This window comes from Vicugna pacos, chromosome 21 (assembly GCF_048564905.1).
Source record: "Vicugna pacos chromosome 21, VicPac4, whole genome shotgun sequence".
NCBI classification, from domain to species: Eukaryota; Metazoa; Chordata; class Mammalia; order Artiodactyla; family Camelidae; genus Vicugna; species Vicugna pacos.
Window position 1 is genome coordinate 17,251,729 of NC_133007.1, and position 20,254 is coordinate 17,271,982.

At 41.3% G+C, this 20,254-nt stretch overlaps 1 protein-coding gene and 1 long non-coding RNA gene across 2 annotated transcripts; one reads left to right on the top strand and one right to left on the bottom strand.

The window, feature by feature from the left end:
* Positions 1–1,089: 1,089 nt before the first annotated feature.
* On the bottom strand, positions 1,090–1,728 carry LOC140688051 (uncharacterized). Its single transcript, XR_012062744.1, has 2 exons — positions 1,662–1,728; positions 1,090–1,570 (listed from the first exon to the last, which is right to left on the bottom strand). It is a non-coding gene; the product is annotated as an uncharacterized lncRNA (long non-coding RNA).
* TADA1 (transcriptional adaptor 1) lies at positions 1,452–19,912 on the top strand. The gene is made up of 8 exons (XM_006209020.4): positions 1,452–1,590; positions 6,069–6,160; positions 6,422–6,487; positions 10,511–10,608; positions 12,056–12,265; positions 13,551–13,702; positions 15,469–15,631; positions 16,071–19,912. The coding sequence occupies exons 1-8, from the start codon at positions 1,517–1,519 to the stop codon at positions 16,221–16,223; spliced, it is 1,008 nt and encodes a 335-aa protein (XP_006209082.1). The 5' UTR covers positions 1,452–1,516; the 3' UTR covers positions 16,224–19,912.
* The last annotated feature ends 342 nt before the right edge of the window (positions 19,913–20,254 follow it).

A 20,254-nucleotide genomic window follows, 5' to 3' on the forward strand; every position in this document is an offset into this window, starting at 1 on the left:
TAGCAGAGGGGATATATATATATGCTGAATCATGTGGTTTGTTATAGAAAGTCAAGTAACTAGAATGTAGAGTGCATTCTAAGGGGCTGATGCAGACAGCTGGGCTGAGGCCAGGTCATAAGAAAATGTGAATGCCAGGCTAGCGAGGCTGGAATTTGTTCAGGAGTCAGTGGGGAGCCATGGAAAGAATAAGTGGATAACTACTTTTTAAAAAAAGTCAACATTTCTTTGGGTTTTATGACACAGATAGGAAGACATTACCTGTCTTGTTCATCCTTGTATCCCCAGCACCCAAAAGAGTGGCAGGCACATAATAGGAGTTCACAGTATATTTGGTGAATGAACGAAGACACTTGAAGGGATCTCTGTGAAGAAATGACACAAGATTTGAAAGCCATTTAGGATAATTTTAAATGTGGGGGAGGCAATGTGACAATATGCACCGAGACTCATAAACATTTCTATCATTTAAAACAGGAACTTTATGAGTAAAGCTTTTCTGTTCTAAAGTAATAATCCTCAATAAGGAAAAGCTTTATGCATAAAGTTTATTACAATATTGCTTTTAATAGAAAAATGGAAATAATCAGTCTAACAATTGGGAAACAAGTTATTGTGTGCCTTTTTCCTGTGGGGTATTTAATATGCTGCCGTTAAAATTATTATTACAAAGATAATGTAATACCAGGGGAAAGTATTTATATTATTATATTGGGAAAAAACAAAATATCCTACCAAGATGCACAACTTTAGATAGAGTATGATTATAAATTATGAGGAGGAGGAATCTCTCTCAGTTAAGAGTTTGTCCGGGGGTGGTTTGTAACATTTTTTCTTTCTTTTCCTTTTACCCTTCTGTGTATTTTCCCAATTTTTCATAATTACTTCATTTACTCAGTGAGTATTTACTGAGAGGCCACTATGTGCCAGGCACTGCTCTAGGAGAAACAGCAGTGAATAAATAAAACACAAATTCTGTCCTCAAGGAACTTACACGTTTTAGTTGGAGAAGGCAGAAAATAACCAAGTTAATGAAGTGGCATGTTAGATGATTAGTGATCGGCAAAAAAATAAGGCAACGAAAGAGAATAAAATCAATACTACATTTGCTTGTTCACCTGCAGGGAAAAGATACTCATCCACATAAAAGGATATGGGGCCGAATTCGGAACTTGCCCAGCGGTAAACTGAGCGGGCCGGGATGCGCCAGCCCTGCAGGTGCCGCTGCAGCACGGGCCGGGCGGGCGCGTTTAGGTGGGGCGAGGGAGCGCGAGGTCAGGCGGGTCACGTGACTCGAGGGGGCGGGAGGAGGAGGACCGCGAAAACACGGAGTTTGGCTCAGTACTTTCTCTTCGGGAAGGCGGGCGGAGCCGAAAAACAAACGTCTTCTGAGCGCTTGGGGGCGGGGCAGACGGGAGCATCGGAGCCTCCGGAGCCGAAGCCTTCGCCGAGTTGGCTTTTCGGTTGCTGGTCGCGTTGGCCGAGAGGTCTGAGGTCGGGCTGAGAGTGGGGAGCAATGGCGACCTTTGTGAGCGAGCTGGAGGCAGCCAAGAAGAACTTGAGCGAGGCCCTGGGGGACAACGTGAAACAGTAAGAGCTGTCTGATCGCAGGCTCCGGGCCTCCGCGCGGGTGCTCCCCCGGCCTCGGGCTGACGACCCACCCCGGAGTCGTTCCCTGCGGCCGCGAGGCCTCTGCAGCCCTCGCGTCGCGGGCGGCGGGGCCTCTGGGTTTCCTCGGGCCCGGGGCCGGCCCGGGGCCGGCGGGCAAGCCCGCCTCACCGCGTTGGAGGGGCCGGGCCTCCCGGGTTCTTTCGGGACTCGGGCGGGCGCCTTCGCCCGAGGCTGTGCCCTGGGTGGGGCGGGAAAAGCTCACCCCACGCCTTCAGTGACGCCCAAGGGCCTTTAGAGCCGGTGCGGGCCCCGGCGCGAGGGTGCGGGACCGTGTGCTTGCCAGCAGCCAGGTCCGAGCTGGCACCGCGTAGGGCGGCCGCTCCAGGAGGGCTTCCTGGAGGCGGAGGCTTGTTGAGCTCGAGTGTTGTGCAGGCACTGTCTGCAAGAGCGTGGACAGCAATTTCGGAAGGCCGACAGACCCATCGGTAAAATAGCCACCGAACGCTACTGCTGTTACAGTGATAATAGCAGCAGCGGACATTTATCAAACGCCTTTTAAGTGCTCTAAATGTACAATTTCATCTAATCCTCACGAGGGAGATGTGAGATAGGTACAGTTATTATTACCTTTTGATAGATGAGAAGACTGAGATCGTGAGAGGTTAAGTAACTTCAAAAGTCACGGCAGGAGTGGGACCCTCGCGTCTGACTTCTGGCTCTGATTCCTTATAGGGGGTTGCAAAGGACCCCAGAGGCGCCCAGCCAGACTTTCACCAGGTTATAGCAGGGGACCCAGTACAGAGTCGGGCCCGTTGCTGAAATGGCCGAGTGTTGAATCAATAATTCAGCCAAGGCCGAAGTCATAGAAGGAACCCTCCGAGGTAACAGGGACGAGTTAGGGAATTTTCAAAACAGTCTTATTATTACAATTTTATTTCTCAAAAGTATAAGAAGCAGATTTTAAACGTTTAAAATTATAATGCGTGTGTTGGCGCTGCTAGGTGGTTTCTACACATTTGCATTGCTCAGTAGACGCGCACTTTCAAATGATGTTTCTCGAGGAGCTTTTCTTTTTTTTTTGTTTGGGGAATACTTTTCTTTTTCTCCAACACTTTCACCTTCTCATCTTTCTATTCTTTATCATGACTGGATTGAAGTTAAGTTAGAAGTCCTACGTGAGTTTTGGAGTTCTTGTGAAATTTTGGGGTGGCAGAATTGACATTATATTTTTCATCCTAACAGAGATATGCACAATTCCCACGTAAGACTTCTTGAAATACTCATGGCCTAAATGGAGTAACTAAAAACAAAGTATAAATTTTAAAGATTATTTTGATATTAGGAACGTTAATAAATCAAACTACAAAGACTAGAATTAAAATCTAATAACCTGATCTATTATTTTGGCATAGTTATTTAATTTTTTGTAAACACCAATTGACTGCCAAAGATAAAATGTTTTCCCTAAGGTTATGTTTCAATATTCATGTTTACTTTCAGTCTATTTCTGTGCTTAATTAAAAATTCTTAAATATTTTAATAGGTAAAATTGAGAGCTTTTATCTTCATTAATTACTATGGCTGATTATTTTTGTAATACTGATTGCTAAAATTAACATTTTTTAAGCACAGTGGACTTTTCACTCTGTTACATCTGGGATGCTTACAAATATTTGAAAGTGAATGTTTCCATACCACAATAAACCTGAAGGGCCTGGCTTGTGTGCATAATTGACTGATTAGATGCTATGGTGATCTCTGTGACCCCACACTGTGACCCCACACTCTTCACACAGGTGCGGGGTTGCCAGAAAGGTTGAAGTTAGTATACCCTGTTTGGTCTTTAAAAGGTCAGTGCTGTCAAATACAGATGCTAAAGGTAAGTTTGGTGCATCTGTAGCTGAATCTCTATTAACAATGCAGTCAAAATATGCCTTTGTGCCAGGAGCGGTTAGTGGTACAGTGTTGTTCTGTATCAGTTTTTTCCCATTTTCTCATCGTCTTTTTCCCCTCCTGCTCCATAAAAAGTGCTTCTTGGTTGAACAATCTGTGATATTGCTGTGTAGTCATTTCTCACATTTCCTTGATTAGTAGTTTGCTTTGGTTTGTACAACCGGACCATTTCAGTGGGTCCTTGGTTGTAGGTAAAACATAAAAGATATATAAGGAACTCAGATATGAGTCATTTTCTGTTTATGCAGTAGTCTGCATGTCCTTTATGTCAGGTCGTGTGCCCATGTCACCTTCTTGAAAGACATGAGCTTTGCTAGCTAACTCACTTTGTAAAGTACCCAGTAGAGTGTCAGTTTCAAATGGGTCCCTAGCTGGGTTTTTTTTTTTTTTTTTTTGATGATTTAGCCATGTGTTATTTAATTTTCTCCAGGCATCTCCAGTGCTTCCTTGTCTGACCCACTTATACTTGTCACCCATCATCCTTGCCTACATAGAGGTTGACTGATTTTGTTTTTGGTATTTTTGAGGAAAACAGTCATTTATCAGTGGCTCTACAGCAAGCTGATACAGGGACCGGGGTTGGGGAGCAAGTCTTCAACTCGAGAGCCAGTTCTTGCTATTTGGGTTAGAAAGTTTGCCACTGGAGAAGACAGAGCATCATGTTGGCAGAGCTTCCTGGTAGAGCCTTGCCTTAGTTCTGGAGCAAGTTCACACACTCTATGAAGATACTTGTGACTTTCTTGTACAATAGGGACACAGGGCCTTTAAATAACAAAATTTTTGTCATCTTACTATCCTCTTTTGTTGTATAGAATGGGATGGGAAAGGACTTCTGTTTTTCTGTGGAACTTTATTTCATTTTATAATTGTTCTTGTCCTTAAAAAAAAAACGAGGGATGTCATTTAAGTGTTCACTGTTGGAAGTTATTATTGACTAATAGGTGTGTGACTATCAGGTGAGAAGTGGTGCCATGCTCTAGAACGAATTAAACAAGTTTTGCTATTGAATGAAATGGGTCTTGGGCAACTTTAAAACTCCACTAAAGCTGTGGGTTTTCTCCGAGGGGGTAAAACATAAGCACACGAACCCAGCAATTGCATACTTACTTAGGCAGACTTTTGCTATGTGCAGGAGGAACCCTGCCAGGGGTATAATAAGGCAGTGAGAACATTAAACCATTTCGTTTAGAAATCTTGTTTTTTTTTTTTTTTTCTTTTCTGTTAGAAACTCAAATGAGCATTAGAAAGTAGCTAATCATGAATTGAAAGTGATTGTAAGAAATGTACTGAGTAATTTTTAGTTTTGTTTCATGAACAAGGAGCAGCTTTCTTAAGGACTGAAATAAGGGATGTGGTTGTGAAAAATCACGTTATTTTATTCCTATTTCTGATAATGTTGTTAGGGTATAAAAGATTGAATCTTTTTCTTCTACCAGTCAAGTAGTAACTTTTTATGTTTAGTGGTTGGTTTTCACTTTAAAAACCACCATGTTTCTCATACGCACAGGTATTTTCTTTGTGGTGAGGTGAAACCCATTACTTCAGCCAGAGTAAAAACTTCAGTTCATTTGAAAGGAAAGAGGTCACCCAGACTCAGTATTAATGTCCACTCCTCAACCCATGAAACACACACATTTTAAAATCTTTTTCTAATTGAGGTATAATTGACATATAACATTGTATTAGTTTCAGGGACACAGTATTTGTATTTCAGGTGATTTGAAATTTGTATATATTGCAAAATGATCACCGCAGTAAGTCTAGTTAACATCTCTCACCATAGTTAAAATTTTTTTCTTGTGATGAGAACTTTTAAAATCTACTCACTCCCTTAGCAATTTCTAAATATGCAGTATGTGATCATTTTAATAGTACTTTAAAATATAAATCTTGGTTCCTGGGGAGGAGGTCGTTTAGAAAGATGATGGTGAGGAAGGAGAGGTGATGCTGTGGTTTTTGGCTCCTTGGCTCATGAGTCCGATTCTGTGACTACCGGTCAGTCCGTTTTGGAGAGGACTGTCCTGCTCTGATGGTATTCTGATTCCTAGATGTGCTAGTTTGCTTGGGCTGCCATAACATAATGTCAAGGACCAGATGAGGTGGCTTAAACAACAGAAATTTATTTTCTCACAGTTCTGGAGGCTGAAAGTTCTGACATCAAGGTGTGAACAGGGTTGTTGCCTTTTGAGGCCTCTCCTGTTGCCCGTTGCCTGGTGTCTCTCTCTGTATCCTAATCTCTTCTTATAAGAACACCAGTCACACTGGCTTAGGGCCCACCCTGACGACTCCATTTTTACTTAATTACCTCTTCACAGGGCCTGTCTCCAAATACAGTCACATCTGGGCTACTGGGCTCAGGGCTTCAGAATTTTGTGGGGACACAACTGAGCCCATAACACTAGGAAGTGCAAAATCTCCTTCCTTCCCTGGGATTTGAAGCAGATAAGGTGAACTGGGGGAAGAAGACAGACCTGTGGTTCTTAACATTGTTTCTGCCTCTGCAGATACTGGGCTAACTTAAAGTTGTGGTTCAAGCAGAAGATCAGCAAAGAAGAGTTTGACCTTGAAGCTCATAGACTTCTCACACAGGATAATGGTAAAACAGTTACCTGGGGAGTTATTTAACTGTTCTGAAGTTTTCCCAGATTTGCAATAAATTAAATTCTTTTCACTTAAAAAAATAAAATTTTGGTTTGAGTGGTCTGTAGGTCATTTAAATGATGTGGATATTAAAAATTAAGTGAAAAGAATGGCAGAGTCGGGGATATCGAAAGTCCTTAAAAACTAGACTGAAACAGTGGTTTCCTTATGTTGTAAATATTCTGTCTTTGACCTGTGACACTCTTCCCTTTTTCAGTCCATTCTCACAACGATTTCCTCCTGGCTATTCTCACGCGCTGTCAGATTTTGGTGTCTACACCAGGTAAGGGAGTGGAAATGCTTCCGGGGATGTCAGTCAGCAAAGCCACGGAGCACCAGGCTTGCTCGGCTTTTGCTTCCTTTAGCAGACACTTGGGTTGCTTGTCAATGACATGTTCTCTGAACTGCTCAGAAGAAACATTTTATTATGTAGTACAGATTCTTTTATAGAACCTTAAAAATTTTTTTTCTTTCTTTTTTATAATTCTTTTTCTTTTTAATTCTTTTTTTGGAGGGTGGGGTTAACTGGGTTTATTTATTTGATGGAGGTGCTGGGGATTGAACCCAGGACCTCATGCATGCTAAGCATGTGCTCGACCACTGAGCTATACCCTCCCTCCACCCCCGTAGAATCTTTTTAAAGCAGGTGGTTTCCTTGTCCTTACGTTGACTTTCGGGCTTTACTCCCCAGTCAGCGGGGTTTAGATTGCTTAAGTAAATGAGAGGTGGTGAGGAGGGTCGGTGATCAGGATAAAGATGCTGAGGAGCGTGAAGAGAGGGCGTTTGGTGTAGGAGAGGGTTTCCATTGACAGAGGGAAGACGAATTAGAGGGAGGGGAAGCCACAGCATATGTTGAGAACCTGGACTTTCACTCATATTCCTAAGTGAGATATTAGCACTGGAAGGTTAGAGCTTCAGCGTGTGTTTGGCAGATCGTTGGTGGAGAACAAAGGGAGCGGATAGCAGCATGTTGGGGTGTGTGTGGGAGCTAAGTCTGTCACTTCAGCCTCAACAGGTGTAGACAGAATGACCTCTTTGCCCCTGATTGTTTGGAGCTTAAGTGGTACAAGTCACATCTTTCAGCCATCGTATTTTAATCAGGTAGTCAAAAGTAAATGATTAAATACATTAAAATTTTGCCTTGTAATAAAACTTATCCAGGGCTCTAGTTAAACAGTTGGATTTACAAGTTCCTCCTGCTGTCGGTTGAGGTGAATTTGTTGCTGTTTTTAAAGGGCCTGTGGTGATTCTGATGATCATTTATTAAAAGCCCACATTTATCTAGAAATGGCTAGTATTTTGTACCAACCCTGTTGTACGATAGAGAATTCAGATAAGCTCCCCTGAAGCTCAGCTCCTCCCCACTCACAGAAGTTGCCATGGGTATGAAGAGCGGTAGGCAGGGAGGGTTTGTGGAGACTGGTGTTAGAGAGGAGAGGCTGCTTTCCTCAGCCCTCATCAGGCCCTCTCTGCAGAGTCTCACACTTTGTCAGATTTCTGATGTTTTATGTAATTTAAATAGAAGCGGACTTGAGCCAGTTAGATCATAAGGATAATTCACTTCATTGTATAAAATTTAATTTGACCTGAAAAGCCAACATTGTGAGGATTAGATCTCACTTTTTAGGTGGGTATATTCCAGAGTGCCCCACACCCAAAACAGTAAGTGGGATATTCGGGAATAAAACCCTTGGTTGATAAGAGTCAAGAGACTTGGATTCAAATTCAGGTTTTCCCACTTGTTTAGATACTGTAGTTAATTATTGAATGTTCTTAGCTTTCACATTTATAGCATAGGGACAGTAATATCTACCTTTCAGGGTTATAAAAAAGCAGATGAACGAACATGTAAAAAGTGTTTTTTAAAATAAAAAAATACCAAAACAATTATGAAGTGATATTAGTAAGTATAGGCAGCTGATTTTAATTAAATAAAGCCTTTGATATCCTTGAATGTTTGCTATTGACTATTTAAAAATAAACAAAGAAACATTGAAATTTGAGAGATTATTTCTCCCAAAGACCCAAAATATCTTTCCTCAAAACGAAATTCATATTTGCTGGCCACAAAGGGGTGATTTCTATTAAAAGTAAAACATAGAAATACAGTTTTTTGCACTTTAATAATTGTGGGCAGGTTGGTTACTATTTTTCTAACCCAGACAGGAAAGAGGATTTTAGATAAAGTTATTTATTGAGTAACTGCAATGCCCTAGACACTTCGCCTGCGTTATCTCTAACCCTCACAACAACTCTGCAGGGTGTTAGTCTCTTTATAGATTAGGAAACAAACTTTGGAGAGAAGAAAACAAGAGAAAGTGAGAACTTACCTGAGGTCTTCTTCAGCTAGTCAGTAGAAGGGTTGGATCCAAACTGAAATCTGACCGCTGCCGTAAAGCCCTCCGTCCTCCCTTGGGGTTGGAGTCAGTTCTGACCGTGCTTCGCTTCCTCACCCAGAGTGTCTGGCCACTCAGCTGCAGCATCACCTCACATCCACTTCCATGCGTCAGGAATAGATTTCTGTGGGAAATCACCTAAGACTGACTGGCCGTACCAGGTGTGATCTGGGTGTGCCGAAGACACTTTAAGTGATGGAAAAGAGGAACCTGACTTCCCAAACAGTCCTTTTTTAACTGAGGCACTGGGAGTATTTTTTTTTTTTCAAAGCTTTACAAACTCATTCTTCCAAAAACATCAACATGAAATAATGTTTTGCTAGAATGATGGGTGATTTTTTTTCTTAAAAATTTTTTTGAGGGTATTTTTTCCAAGTGTTTATAATGAGCTTGTATTACTTTGATTTTTTTAACATCATATATGTTCATAGTTTTAAAAAAATAGTATAGAAGGTCATGAAAAGCTTCCCACTCCTAGACCTGTTCACAAAGACAACTGCTTTTGTTTTTTGTGTTTCTGGTGGGACCTCAATAGTTCCTCATAGTGTGCTTAAAAGATTTTTCTCAATTTACTGATTTTAAACATCTGTCTCACTGTCTTATTGCTCTGTGTTTTGTGAGATTTCCTTAATTCTTTCTTTCAGCTTTTCTGTCCAATGCATTCACTAACTCAGCAGTTTTTATAGCATCTTCTTTTTGTTTTTATGGATACACGTCTTCTCAAACTTCTCTGAGGATACGAGTTAGAAATTATTCAAAGTCCTTTGTGTTGTCTGAATTCCTTATTTCTAGGATCTCTGCTTTTTGCTTGTTTAGCTTGGTTTTCCCTATCATGTTGCAGATTATCATCAGATGGCTAGTGATTCATATTTAAGATTGAAGCATAAAACTGCCTGGAGATTGTGCTTTAGGGTGAGCAGGCAGGAGAGGGGGCCAGCCATTGCAGTGGGGTTCCTCAGCTGCCAGCCTGCAGAGAGCTGTGCTCTAGGGTGCTAACGTCTATGCCAGCTACCTTGGTAAATCCCAGAAATTTTGTTCTATTTAACTAGGGAAGAGTTCTCCATTCTCTTCCCTCCACTGGTACACATAGCCTACACATACGTAAACCATGTGTGGGAGGGAGCAGGGCTGGTTTCATGGGCCAGGAACTGCCCATGAACTCAGAAGGGCCCCCACACTTGGTTTAAAGCTCTGCTGAGGTTGTCTTGAAATTCTTTTGAACAAGGGACCCTGTCCTAGGGGCAAGGGAAGGGGTTTGTGTGGATGACTCTCCAGTATAGATCTTCCATTAATTTTGTTTTTAGCTATACTGTCCCTCCTGGTTTCCACTGCCCTTACCTTCTCCAAGTCGAGATTCTTTGTGGATTTCTACTGGGCAGGTTGACTTGCTTCCACTTCACTTACCAACTTTGCCTAGCTCAGATCACAGCTTTGGACAGATCATATGTCCACTTTTTAAGTCGACTCCTCTCCACCCATCGTTGAAATTTGTTGAGCTCTCATCTTGTCCACCACTCATTTTCCTTTTTATCTCTGTTGTGGATGTGTGCCATTTACTTTTTTCTGCTGTCGTTTTTAGTAGTAAAGTCTTGGCCGAGAGAGATAAATACCTCTTCTCCATCTTGAACTAGAAAATTCTGGCCTACTTTTATACTACTACTGCTACTAGTAAGCAAACAAACAGCCAATAAACAGTTAAAAATGTGAAAAACGAATTTGTCTTCTTAAAAGAACAATTTTGGTTATAGCTAGAAAAACATGCGATTTGAGAGAATTGAAAATTTTGTTTAGAGAAGCAGAAAGAGAAGACCTGAATTTTAAGCATTTATTACTTTCAGCACTTAAGCAAACTTAGCAGTTACCAGTTGTCATTCTTTCCTCTTAATGACTGTTATTTTTCTGTCTCATAGAGGGTGCTGGATCTTTGCCCTGGACAGGGGGTTCTGCAGCCAAACCTGGAAAACCAAAGGGAAAGAAAAAGCTTTCTTCTGTTCGTCAGAAATTTGATGTAGGTTGTTCTTCAGTAGATCTTGGTAACGATTAACTTAAGTACTGGTATGACGGAACTGGCTTTAGTGTTTAAATGAATGTTATAACTGGTAGTAGCGTTGAAAAAAAGGAGCATGATTTGGGGAGAAAAAGGTGTTTCTGTATTTAAAGTTGGTAAGGTTTCAAAGATTGTGAGTCCCAGGTGTCTGAATTTTTATAATTCTAGTTTGTTATTGCATAAATACTAAATATGTTATCATTAGTACCTAATGATTTTTCAGTGATTCAAAAACTGTGCCTGTGTATCTTTCTCTTAAATTTTTTTGTTGAATGAATAATGTTTCTCAGATTGAGACTTCTGCTCCTAGGGTCCTGGTGATGCCCAGCTGGGCCTTGAGCCTTCTGGGGGTCCTCAGAGAAGTCTTGAAGGCATTGCACTGTGAAACTTGTAAACATGTTAGAATAACTTGCTTTTTCCAGTTTATATCCAGGGAACAATTTTCCCAAAAGTATGCCTTTTATAGATGTGACTGGGTATTGATAGCTTTATTGATTAACATCAACAAATATTTATTTTTACCTTTGCTCTATGTTTTATATCAGTAATATTTGCTCTGCAGAGCATCTGTATCTCCAGAGAGGCATACACTTGACTTAAAAAGGCATATTCGATATAAAATACTGTTTTATACTTACTTGGAAACCAGAAAAACAACAGGTGTTCCTCTTATAGTACAAACTTCAAATGGGACAAACCACATTTGCTACAAAAATCTTATATGTTGGGCTTAAACAAAAGCTAACGGGGTTTATCTCCCGCTGATGATGGAGAATGTAAATGGGCTCTCAGAATCTTCCAGAGGAAGGCTGAGGTTTTATGAGTGGAAAAGATTGGGAAAAACTATTTTTAAAAATGCTAAAGACTGTGTCTTAGAAAGATTCTGTGTTGATGATTTTAGGTAGGAGATAACAGTAACTGAAGAGTTACACTACACCGTGTTCTCTTGGAATATTTGTTATTAGATCTGTTATATTGGTTGGCTAGGCTTTTTCGAGCTTTTTTGAAGCATTAATTACATATTTATACTTTCAGAATCTGCTTACATAACAAATATACTTCAAATGCTCTGACTTGTTTGAAAATAGTTTTATATCTTTTCCTTCTCCTTGCTTGTTATTTTTAGCACAGGGCCATATATTCTGTGATTACCAAGGTATTAACTGAATAGAATAAACTACTGTACATACTACCATAATCCCCCTTAATTCATGTCTTCATTATTACCGTGTAATGGATGTGAATCTGATTATCTGTGCATGAGTTCCTTTTTTTTTTTTAAACCTTTGTGGTATGGTTTTGGTCGCATTAATTTGTGGGATCTCAGGTCTAGTACACTGATGACTTTTGTTTGTGTCTTGTTACTTGCCGTGGTAATGAATAATTTGAGAAGTTTTCTTACCCGTAGCATAGATTCCAGCCTCAAAATCCCCTCTCGGGAGCCCAGCAGTTTGTGGCAAAGGATCCCCAAGATGATGATGACTTGAAACTTTGTTCCCACACAATGATGCTTCCCACTCGGGGTCAGCTTGAAGGGAGGATGATAGTGACTGCCTACGAACACGGGCTGGACAACGTCACCGAGGAGGCTGTCTCCGCTGTGGTCTATGCGGTGGAGGTTAGTTTGCTGGTGGCAGAAACACCCTGACAGATTGAGTTGTGACAGGCTTGTGTGTATTGTTCAGAGTTGATACTGCAAGAAAAGAGCCAAAGTGTCACTCTGATCTCAGAATTGTCATAGTTGAAGTTCTTCTCTTTTGAGAGGAGAAACACATCACAGTCCAAACAGTTGCCTTTAGTTAAGCTTTTTAGACAGGTTACTTACGGCCTAACACTTCTGCTTGATCTGATGTCTAATTTGTCAACAAGAGAACAAATTTTAAGCAAAAAAAAAAAAAAAAAGAGATTGAGAATCCTAAAGATTAAAATTGCTTGATTTTGCTGTGGCACAGAACTGAAGAGCATTATCAGACTTGGCGTCTGAACCGTGGGATTCTTGTCCCAGCACACGCTTCCTCCCTCCGTTCACTGTCCTCAGTGAGGCGCATGATGAAATGTGCACCAGGTCTGTAGTGCACAGGGGCTTTTAGGTGATGCTGGGTAACTCCTTTCAGTTCTCTGGGCCTCCGTTTCCTCGCCTGTACCTCAAAGATAATAATAGCTGTCTCATGAAGTTATAAACATTACGTGACTTCTGTGTGTGGAAATTATAAACTGTACCATGAAGTCCCGATTTGAGATGATCTTACTGCTAACACCGTGCCCGACCCTGGCTCCCCTGTTAATAGTGCTAGGCTGGGACTAGTTCTATCCTGTTTTCACAGACACTCTCTAACCCTCTCCTATGTACTTGGCTCTCACAGAGGTGAAGAGATATTAAATACCTAACTTTCTGTTTATTTCCTACGTGCCTGTCATTCATATGGCTTTTGAGAGAGCCAGGGTTCTTTTCATGCAAGGATGTTAGTAGATTGGGTGCTATAACCAGTGCATCCCTGATCTTGAAACTTTTTGTCCCATTTTTAAACCAAACTTCAAGGTTGTCTGCCTCTTAAAAATTTATATATTTTTTGTACTTTTATTTAAAGCTATCTGAAAATCATTGTTGAGAGAGAGGAGTCAATATAGAGATAGAAAAACTAATAAATTTCTTGTAGAGCAAGCCCATCTTAAACAGAACTAAATAAAAATAGCACGTCTCGCCCCCTCCTTTACCCTCCTGCTCTGCTGTGGCTCTGTGGCTCTCCTGTTCATTTGGTTTCAGCATTTGCTGGCTTGTCTCACCTCTCCATCCACTAAATGCCAATCCACATTTTTTGGTCAATGGAAGTTTTATGATTTGCTTTTAAAGAGGAGTTCATGCTATTTTTCTTTCTTTTTTTTTTTTCTTCTTGTTTTTACAGAATCACCTTAAAGATATATTGACATCAGTTGTGTCAAGAAGGAAAGCTTATCGATTACGTGATGGTCATTTTAAATATGCCTTTGGTAGTAATGTGACCCCCCAGCCATACCTGAAGAATAGTGTAGTAGCTTACAACAACTTAATAGAAAGGTATATAACATTTCTTGTGGCTTTGCACCCATCCTTTCTAGTCCGTTACACCACTCTTACATAATAGACCACTGTTAAATAATTGGTTATTGTGTGTCTGCAAGTCTGCGGTAGCTCTGAAAGCTGTGCTGTTTTATTTTCTTAAGTTGCATCCTTGCCTGATAACTAGTGAACCCTTTTGGTTCTCTTTATATCAGAAGTGAAGTTGTAGAGTTCGGCTGCTGCGTGTGGTTTAATGTGAGTGCCCCTCCCTTTCTGAGCTGCAGTGGACTCGTTCCCTGGGGCAGTGCGTCCTGCTGGCTCCTGATGGACAGCACCTGCCTGGTGGTGGGGGCAGGCTGGCACTCGCTCAGAAACGTGGCCTCTGGTTGCTGGGTCAAGGCTGGGTTTTTTGGTGGTGGGAGGAGGAGCGGTGGGTATTTCTCCAGGTCCTCATCTGGCTTTTGTAGCTGCAGCCTAAGATAGTGGCCTGTGCTGAGTGTTGTCAGCTTGCTCTTGGCATCCTCTTATGCAGCTCTGGTCTCTCAGCTCCAGTGTCTGGGACCCCTCTGCCTGCATTCCACTGAGGGCTCCCTGGGCCTCTCTGATGTCCCAAGTCCTCCCTCTGAGATGACCTGGGCTACCTTCATCTCTGTGTTGTCTGTTTGCAGGGACAAGGAAGGTAAAGAGATGACAGGGAGATAAAAGTTCTGAGGAAAAGGTGACGGGGAAGGCAGGAGGAGTGTTAGGGCTGCAGGTGGGAGGGCTGAGCTGACCGCGCCGGCACCACAGGGAGGGGTGGGACTGGTGCCTGTTTCAAGGCCCTTGACACGGCTCACAAGGCCCATTTTGAAGAGCAGCACCTTAAATTGGGTTCACTGTTCACATTGCCATAGGTGAAGATTTCCTTTCTCGGTCTCATTCCGGCATATCTGTTTGGGATTATTTGTTCTCATTTGGGAGTCATTCTTCTCTAGAGACAAAAACAAACCCCAGAAAGTGGGCCCTGGTCGTGGGTGAGTGCTGGAGCGGTGTCTGACCCTCCGGCCCTCCGCCTGCCGGCCCGTCCCTGGGACGGCCTCTCCCCCGCCGCCCGGCTTGTTTCTCCAGCCGAGCTGCCCGTCTGCTGCCCGCACTGCTCACGCCCCAGCAGTGCTTCCCATCCTCCCAGCTCCCTCCTCACTGTCGTTTCTCCTGCGTGTTCTCCACAATTGCATAGGTTTTCTCCTACTGTAAATGATGCAAAAATGCCTGTCTCCCCAGCTGATGTTATATCTGGGTTCTAATTTGGGAAATTGGCGAGATCTGGATTTTGTCCACCCGCCATTTCTGCCTGTTGCTTCTTTTGTGCTGTGTCTTCTTTCCATGTTTGTTGTTTTTGATCCCATTGTCTCTAGTACCATTTACCTTCCTCTCCAAATCAGTTGTTTGTAATGCCATTTTCCTTTAATTAAGTTTTTTTTTAAATTTTTTTTAACAACTAGAAGCTCTTTAAGGGCAGGAAACAATTTTGGCTCAGTATCCTGACTGAGTAAATATTTTAACATTGTGGAGGGAGGAAGGGAGGGAGGGAAGGAGGGAAGGAAAGGGTAAAGGCAGTTGCATGACATTTTATTTCCAGCCCGACAGATGGCTGCCTTTAAAAATTTAAATTAATTTTAATTAATTTCTGATTCGTTTTTAGATATATTTGATAGGGAGTTTTCTAGCCACCCTTCCCTATTCTAGTTGTTTGGTTGCTTCCATCCTCGTTACCGGGGAATATTTCTGAAATGTTCTGTTTTCAGCCCCCCAGCCTTTTCTGCTCCCTGCGCTGGCCAGAACCCGGCGTCCCACCCGCCCCCTGACGACGCCGAGCAGCAGGCTGCGCTCCTGCTGGCATGCTCGGGGGACACGCCGCCCGCGTCTTTGCCTCCAGTGAACATGTACGACCTTTTTGAAGCTCTGCAGGTAACTCTGGGCTCCTTAAGCTTTACCTCGATTTATGGGTAGGTTCAGAGTTTCTTCAGGTCTCCAAAGGTATTCACCAGCTTTTCCATTTCCTGGCTTTTTTGAGTGTGTTTTTCAGTTTTTATTATTTGTAACTAAAGCCATCAATACTGGCCTCATTTTGCAGATCCTGAGCCCAGGAGTCCTTCCTAACTTACCTCCCCTATCCCTCACCTCCCCAGTGAACTAAAGAAAACTCCCTTTGTTATTTTAGAGCCTTGTTACATCCTTGTTTTCGTGTTACCTGATTCAGGATTCAGTAGGTTCTGACTTAAAGTTTATAGGTTTGTGTGTCTTTTGTGTGAGCCTTTTGTTGATAGAAGCCTTACTTTCATTTTGTATGTTGGAAAAATAAGTATACTGAAGTATAATTGGAGATGTGCTGATTTTTCAATCCCAGGTACACAGGGAAGTCATTCCTACACATACCGTATACGCGCTCAACATTGAAAGGATCATCATGAAACTCTGGCATCCAAATCACGAGGAGCTGCAGCAAGACAAAGTCCACCGCCAGCGCCTGGCAGCCAAGGAGGGGCTTTTGCTCTGCTGAATTAGGATTTGAGTTGTGGGACCCTCAGCAGATTCATTGACTACTGGGGATTGAATGTTTTCAAGTCCACATTTCGAGACTGAAGTGTCTAGTGTAAATACTACCTTTCCTATGGAAACGTGACATTGAGTACATTTTGTGCTGCTGCTGTGAAGCCGTTAATATAAATCTAATTTTGATAATGACTCATATCTCTGTATGTATGGGCTCTCAGTTATGGGAGTAGGCGCTGAGAAAATTGGGTGCCCGGAATGGAGATGTTCAGGCATCTTAGGGTGGTACCCTACGGTCTGCATGTGAGGTAGGTGACATTCTAGAACAAAGAAGCTGTTAGCACTTAGTCCCCATGATCAGCAGGGATGTCTCTGTGTTCAGAGACATCACATATTCTCTAGCTGGCAAGTCCAAACTTTCTGCTATTTTCCTGAAGAGCTGTGCTTTTAACACAGAGTTAAAAATCGGTCATCGTTTTTAGTCACCAGTTTAATTTTTAAGACTTCGGTAGTTGCCTTAAGATTCATTACAACTCCATAAAAAATAAGACTTAGAAATGCTGTGCTATTAGACAAAGTCCTTTCTTTAAATTAAAAGCCAGAATCAAAGCAATCGCTTAGAATGTAATTAACCTCATAAAATATCTTCTCATAACGCAAGTTCCTTCCGTAGTTATTATGCCTGAAAGCTTTGATTGGCAGGTTCATGTGTTATTCCTATAGAATGTTTAAAGAAGTCCATATAAACATATTGGGTTTATACTTGGTAATTCGCTTATTCCTATGAAATATCTTTTTCTCTTGTTTCAAGTGACAGACAGCATTGCTAGTAACAAGTTTGTTTTTGAGAGATATGTTGCTTTTTGTTCAAGAGATATTACTGGTAGCTGTATCAGGCTCAATAGATGGGTTTCAGGAGGTCTAAGTAACGTATGTATAGGTATGCATTTATGGTCCAGTATCTGCATCTGTGTGTTTGGTTTTGTACTTTAAATGTGATAAGTAAACTTTTGGGGAGAAAACTTTTGTTTGTTTGTTAAAGTAAACATACCAGACATACTGCCTTCTACAGAAATACGAAGAAGCTTTATGAGATCCTAGCAGAGACTTTTCAGAAGAATGTACTAGGTGAGAAAGATGAAGCAGCAGGTTCCAGTTAAGGCGTGCCCTTTCTTCCTTGTGTGACAGGTAGATTAAGACAAAAAAAACCCAGCTTAGTTTCAGTTATTGGCACAAATCTGAAAAGTTCTTTAGAGTTTTGTTAGATAACTCAAGAATTTTTAGGGTTTGTAAGAATTTAAACTGACATCTGACTGCATATAAGGGTTTTGCTTTGGACCATCCATATATCTGAGCCTTAATGCTAAGTATGTGCTAAATTCCCCGTGTTCCATAGATGGGAGAGGCAGCTAGAAGCCTCCGATGTGTCCTCCTGCCCGTTGCAGTGGCAGGTTCCATAGAAATTTGTTAGCAGAGGAACCTCCAAACAGAAAAACTCCTCACTGCTCTCTAGGACCTGGCCTAAATCTCTGGAGTCATCTACTTTGGTGGGATTATGGGACACCAGAGGTCTCCCTTCACTTTGTAAGTTTTGGGCCTACACGCCAGTTTTCCTCAATCATTTTGTGCAGCAGAGGGATGGAGTTGCGGGCAGGGCAGGCAGGTGGCAAGAGTGATACTTAGGATTTTTCAAGAGAGACTCTGAGATTCAAAGACCTCTGTTCCACCAGATGCTGCCTCCAGCTCTCGCACCACTGCCAACTGTGGGATCCTAGGTGCAGTCTCTTCTACAATTAGGCTTTTAAGAAATCATGAGTGCTTATTATCAAGCATCATTTAGAAAAATAACTATTTCAGTGAGGAAATAAACTACTAGAAACCAGATAACTCTAGGCTTAGAATAAAGCTTATTTTTCCCATAGGGGTTTCAGTGATTGACTTTCAGCTCTAGGTGTGTCATTGTGCACAGCCAGGTCTGATAAGGCGCAGCTGATTTTCTACCAGGCTTGGCACACATTATTACCACCTTTATCAACCATTGCTGGGATCAACCAAGTACACAGTTCTTCCAACACTTCTCCCCTTGCCTGAAGTGATCAGGATGTTCCTGATCGAATTTCATAAATTGTCTTTTAAATGATTCCTCTCTTTGACCATGGATAAATACCTTTGTTCCATCATGTCTTTTGAGTCAAATCAAAATGCCTCCACTTTGAATAACGGTAAGGAAGCTTGCTTTTAGGGCTCAGACTTGGATGCTGTCATCAACAGATTGGTTCAGCATTTAATACTGACGGCTTAAAACAGGAAAAGTGTCTAGGTTATTCTTGGAGAGCAGACTAATATTTAATTGAATCTTTGGGCATGGTAAATTGTCAGGGCTGATTTTACTAAAAGCACACCATGAAGGGGCACACAGGTTCATCATACTTCGGAAAACTAAGTCTTCTGTTTATCAACTTGCTAGCATGTTCCCACTCTTTTAAAATTAATTATCCCTACTACAAAGCCAAAGTAATCGAAACAGCGTGGTATTGGCACAAAAACAAACATATGGATCAGTCGAATAGCATAGAGATCCCAGATATAAACCCGCACACCTATAGTCAATCTACAAAGGAGGCAAGGATATACAACGGAGAAAAGTGGTGCTGGGAAAGCTGTACAGCGTATGTAAACTAATTAAATGAGAACACTCCCTCACACCATACACGGAAATAAACTCAAAATGTCTTAAAGGCTTAAGTGTAAGACACCATAAAATTCCTTGAAGAGGAAATAAGCAAAACGTTCTCTGATATAAATCATAGCAAAGTTCTCCTAGTTGCAGACTACCCAGGCAACAGAGATAGCAAAAATAAACACATGGAACCTAATTAAACTTACAAGCTTTTGCACAGCAAAGGAAACCATAAATAAAATGAAAAAACCTGCAGAATGGGAGAAAATACTTGCAAACAATGCAACCGACAAGGCCTTCATTTCCAGAATATACAAACAGCTCATAACAACCCAATAACAACAAAAAAGCAGTCCAATCCAAAAATAGGCATAGGACCTAACAAACATTTCTCCAATGAAGACATACAAATGGCCAATAGGCACATGAAAAAATGTTCAATGTCACTATCAGAGAAATGTACATCAAAACTACAATGAGGTATCACTTCACACCAGTCAGAATAATTAAAAAGTCCACAAACAATAAATATTGGAGAGGGTATAGAAAAAGAGAACCCTTCTACACTGTGGGTAGGAGTGTAGTTTGGTGCAGCTGTTATAGAAAACAGTAGGGAGATTCCTTAGAAAACTGAAAATAGACTTACCCTAGGATCAAGCCATCCCACTCCTGGGCCTATATCTGGAGGAAGCTCTAATTCAAAGATACATGCACCCCAATGTTTATAGCAGCACTATTTACAATAGCTAAGACATAGAAGCAAACTAAATGTCCATAGACAGATGACTGGATAAAGAAGCTGTGGTAAACACACACACACAGGAATACTATTCAGCCATAAAAAAGAATGCCATTTGCAGCAACATGGATGGACCTGGAGATTGTCACACTTAGTTTAGTAAGCTAGAAAAAGAAAGAAAAATAGCATATGGTATCACTTTTTTGTGGAATCTTAAAAAAAAAAAAAGGACACAAATGAACTTATTTACAAAGGAGAATCATAGACAGAAAATAAACATGGTTACCAGGGAGAAAAGCAGGAGAAGGGATAAATTGGGAGTTTGGGCTTTGCAGATACTAACTACTATATATAAAATAAACAGCAGGGTCCTACTGTACAGCACAGGGAACTATATTCAGTAACTTGTAATGGCCTATAATGAAAAAGAATATGAAAAAGAACATATATACGTAAGTATATATATGAATCATTACACTGTACACCAGAAATTAACATTATAAATTGACCATACTTCAATTAAAAATAAATAAATAAATAAAATTAATATCCCTTTATGGATTTCCTTCGTGTGATTTCGGTAACGTAGCATCCAAACATGACTGAAGGAAAAAAGCTG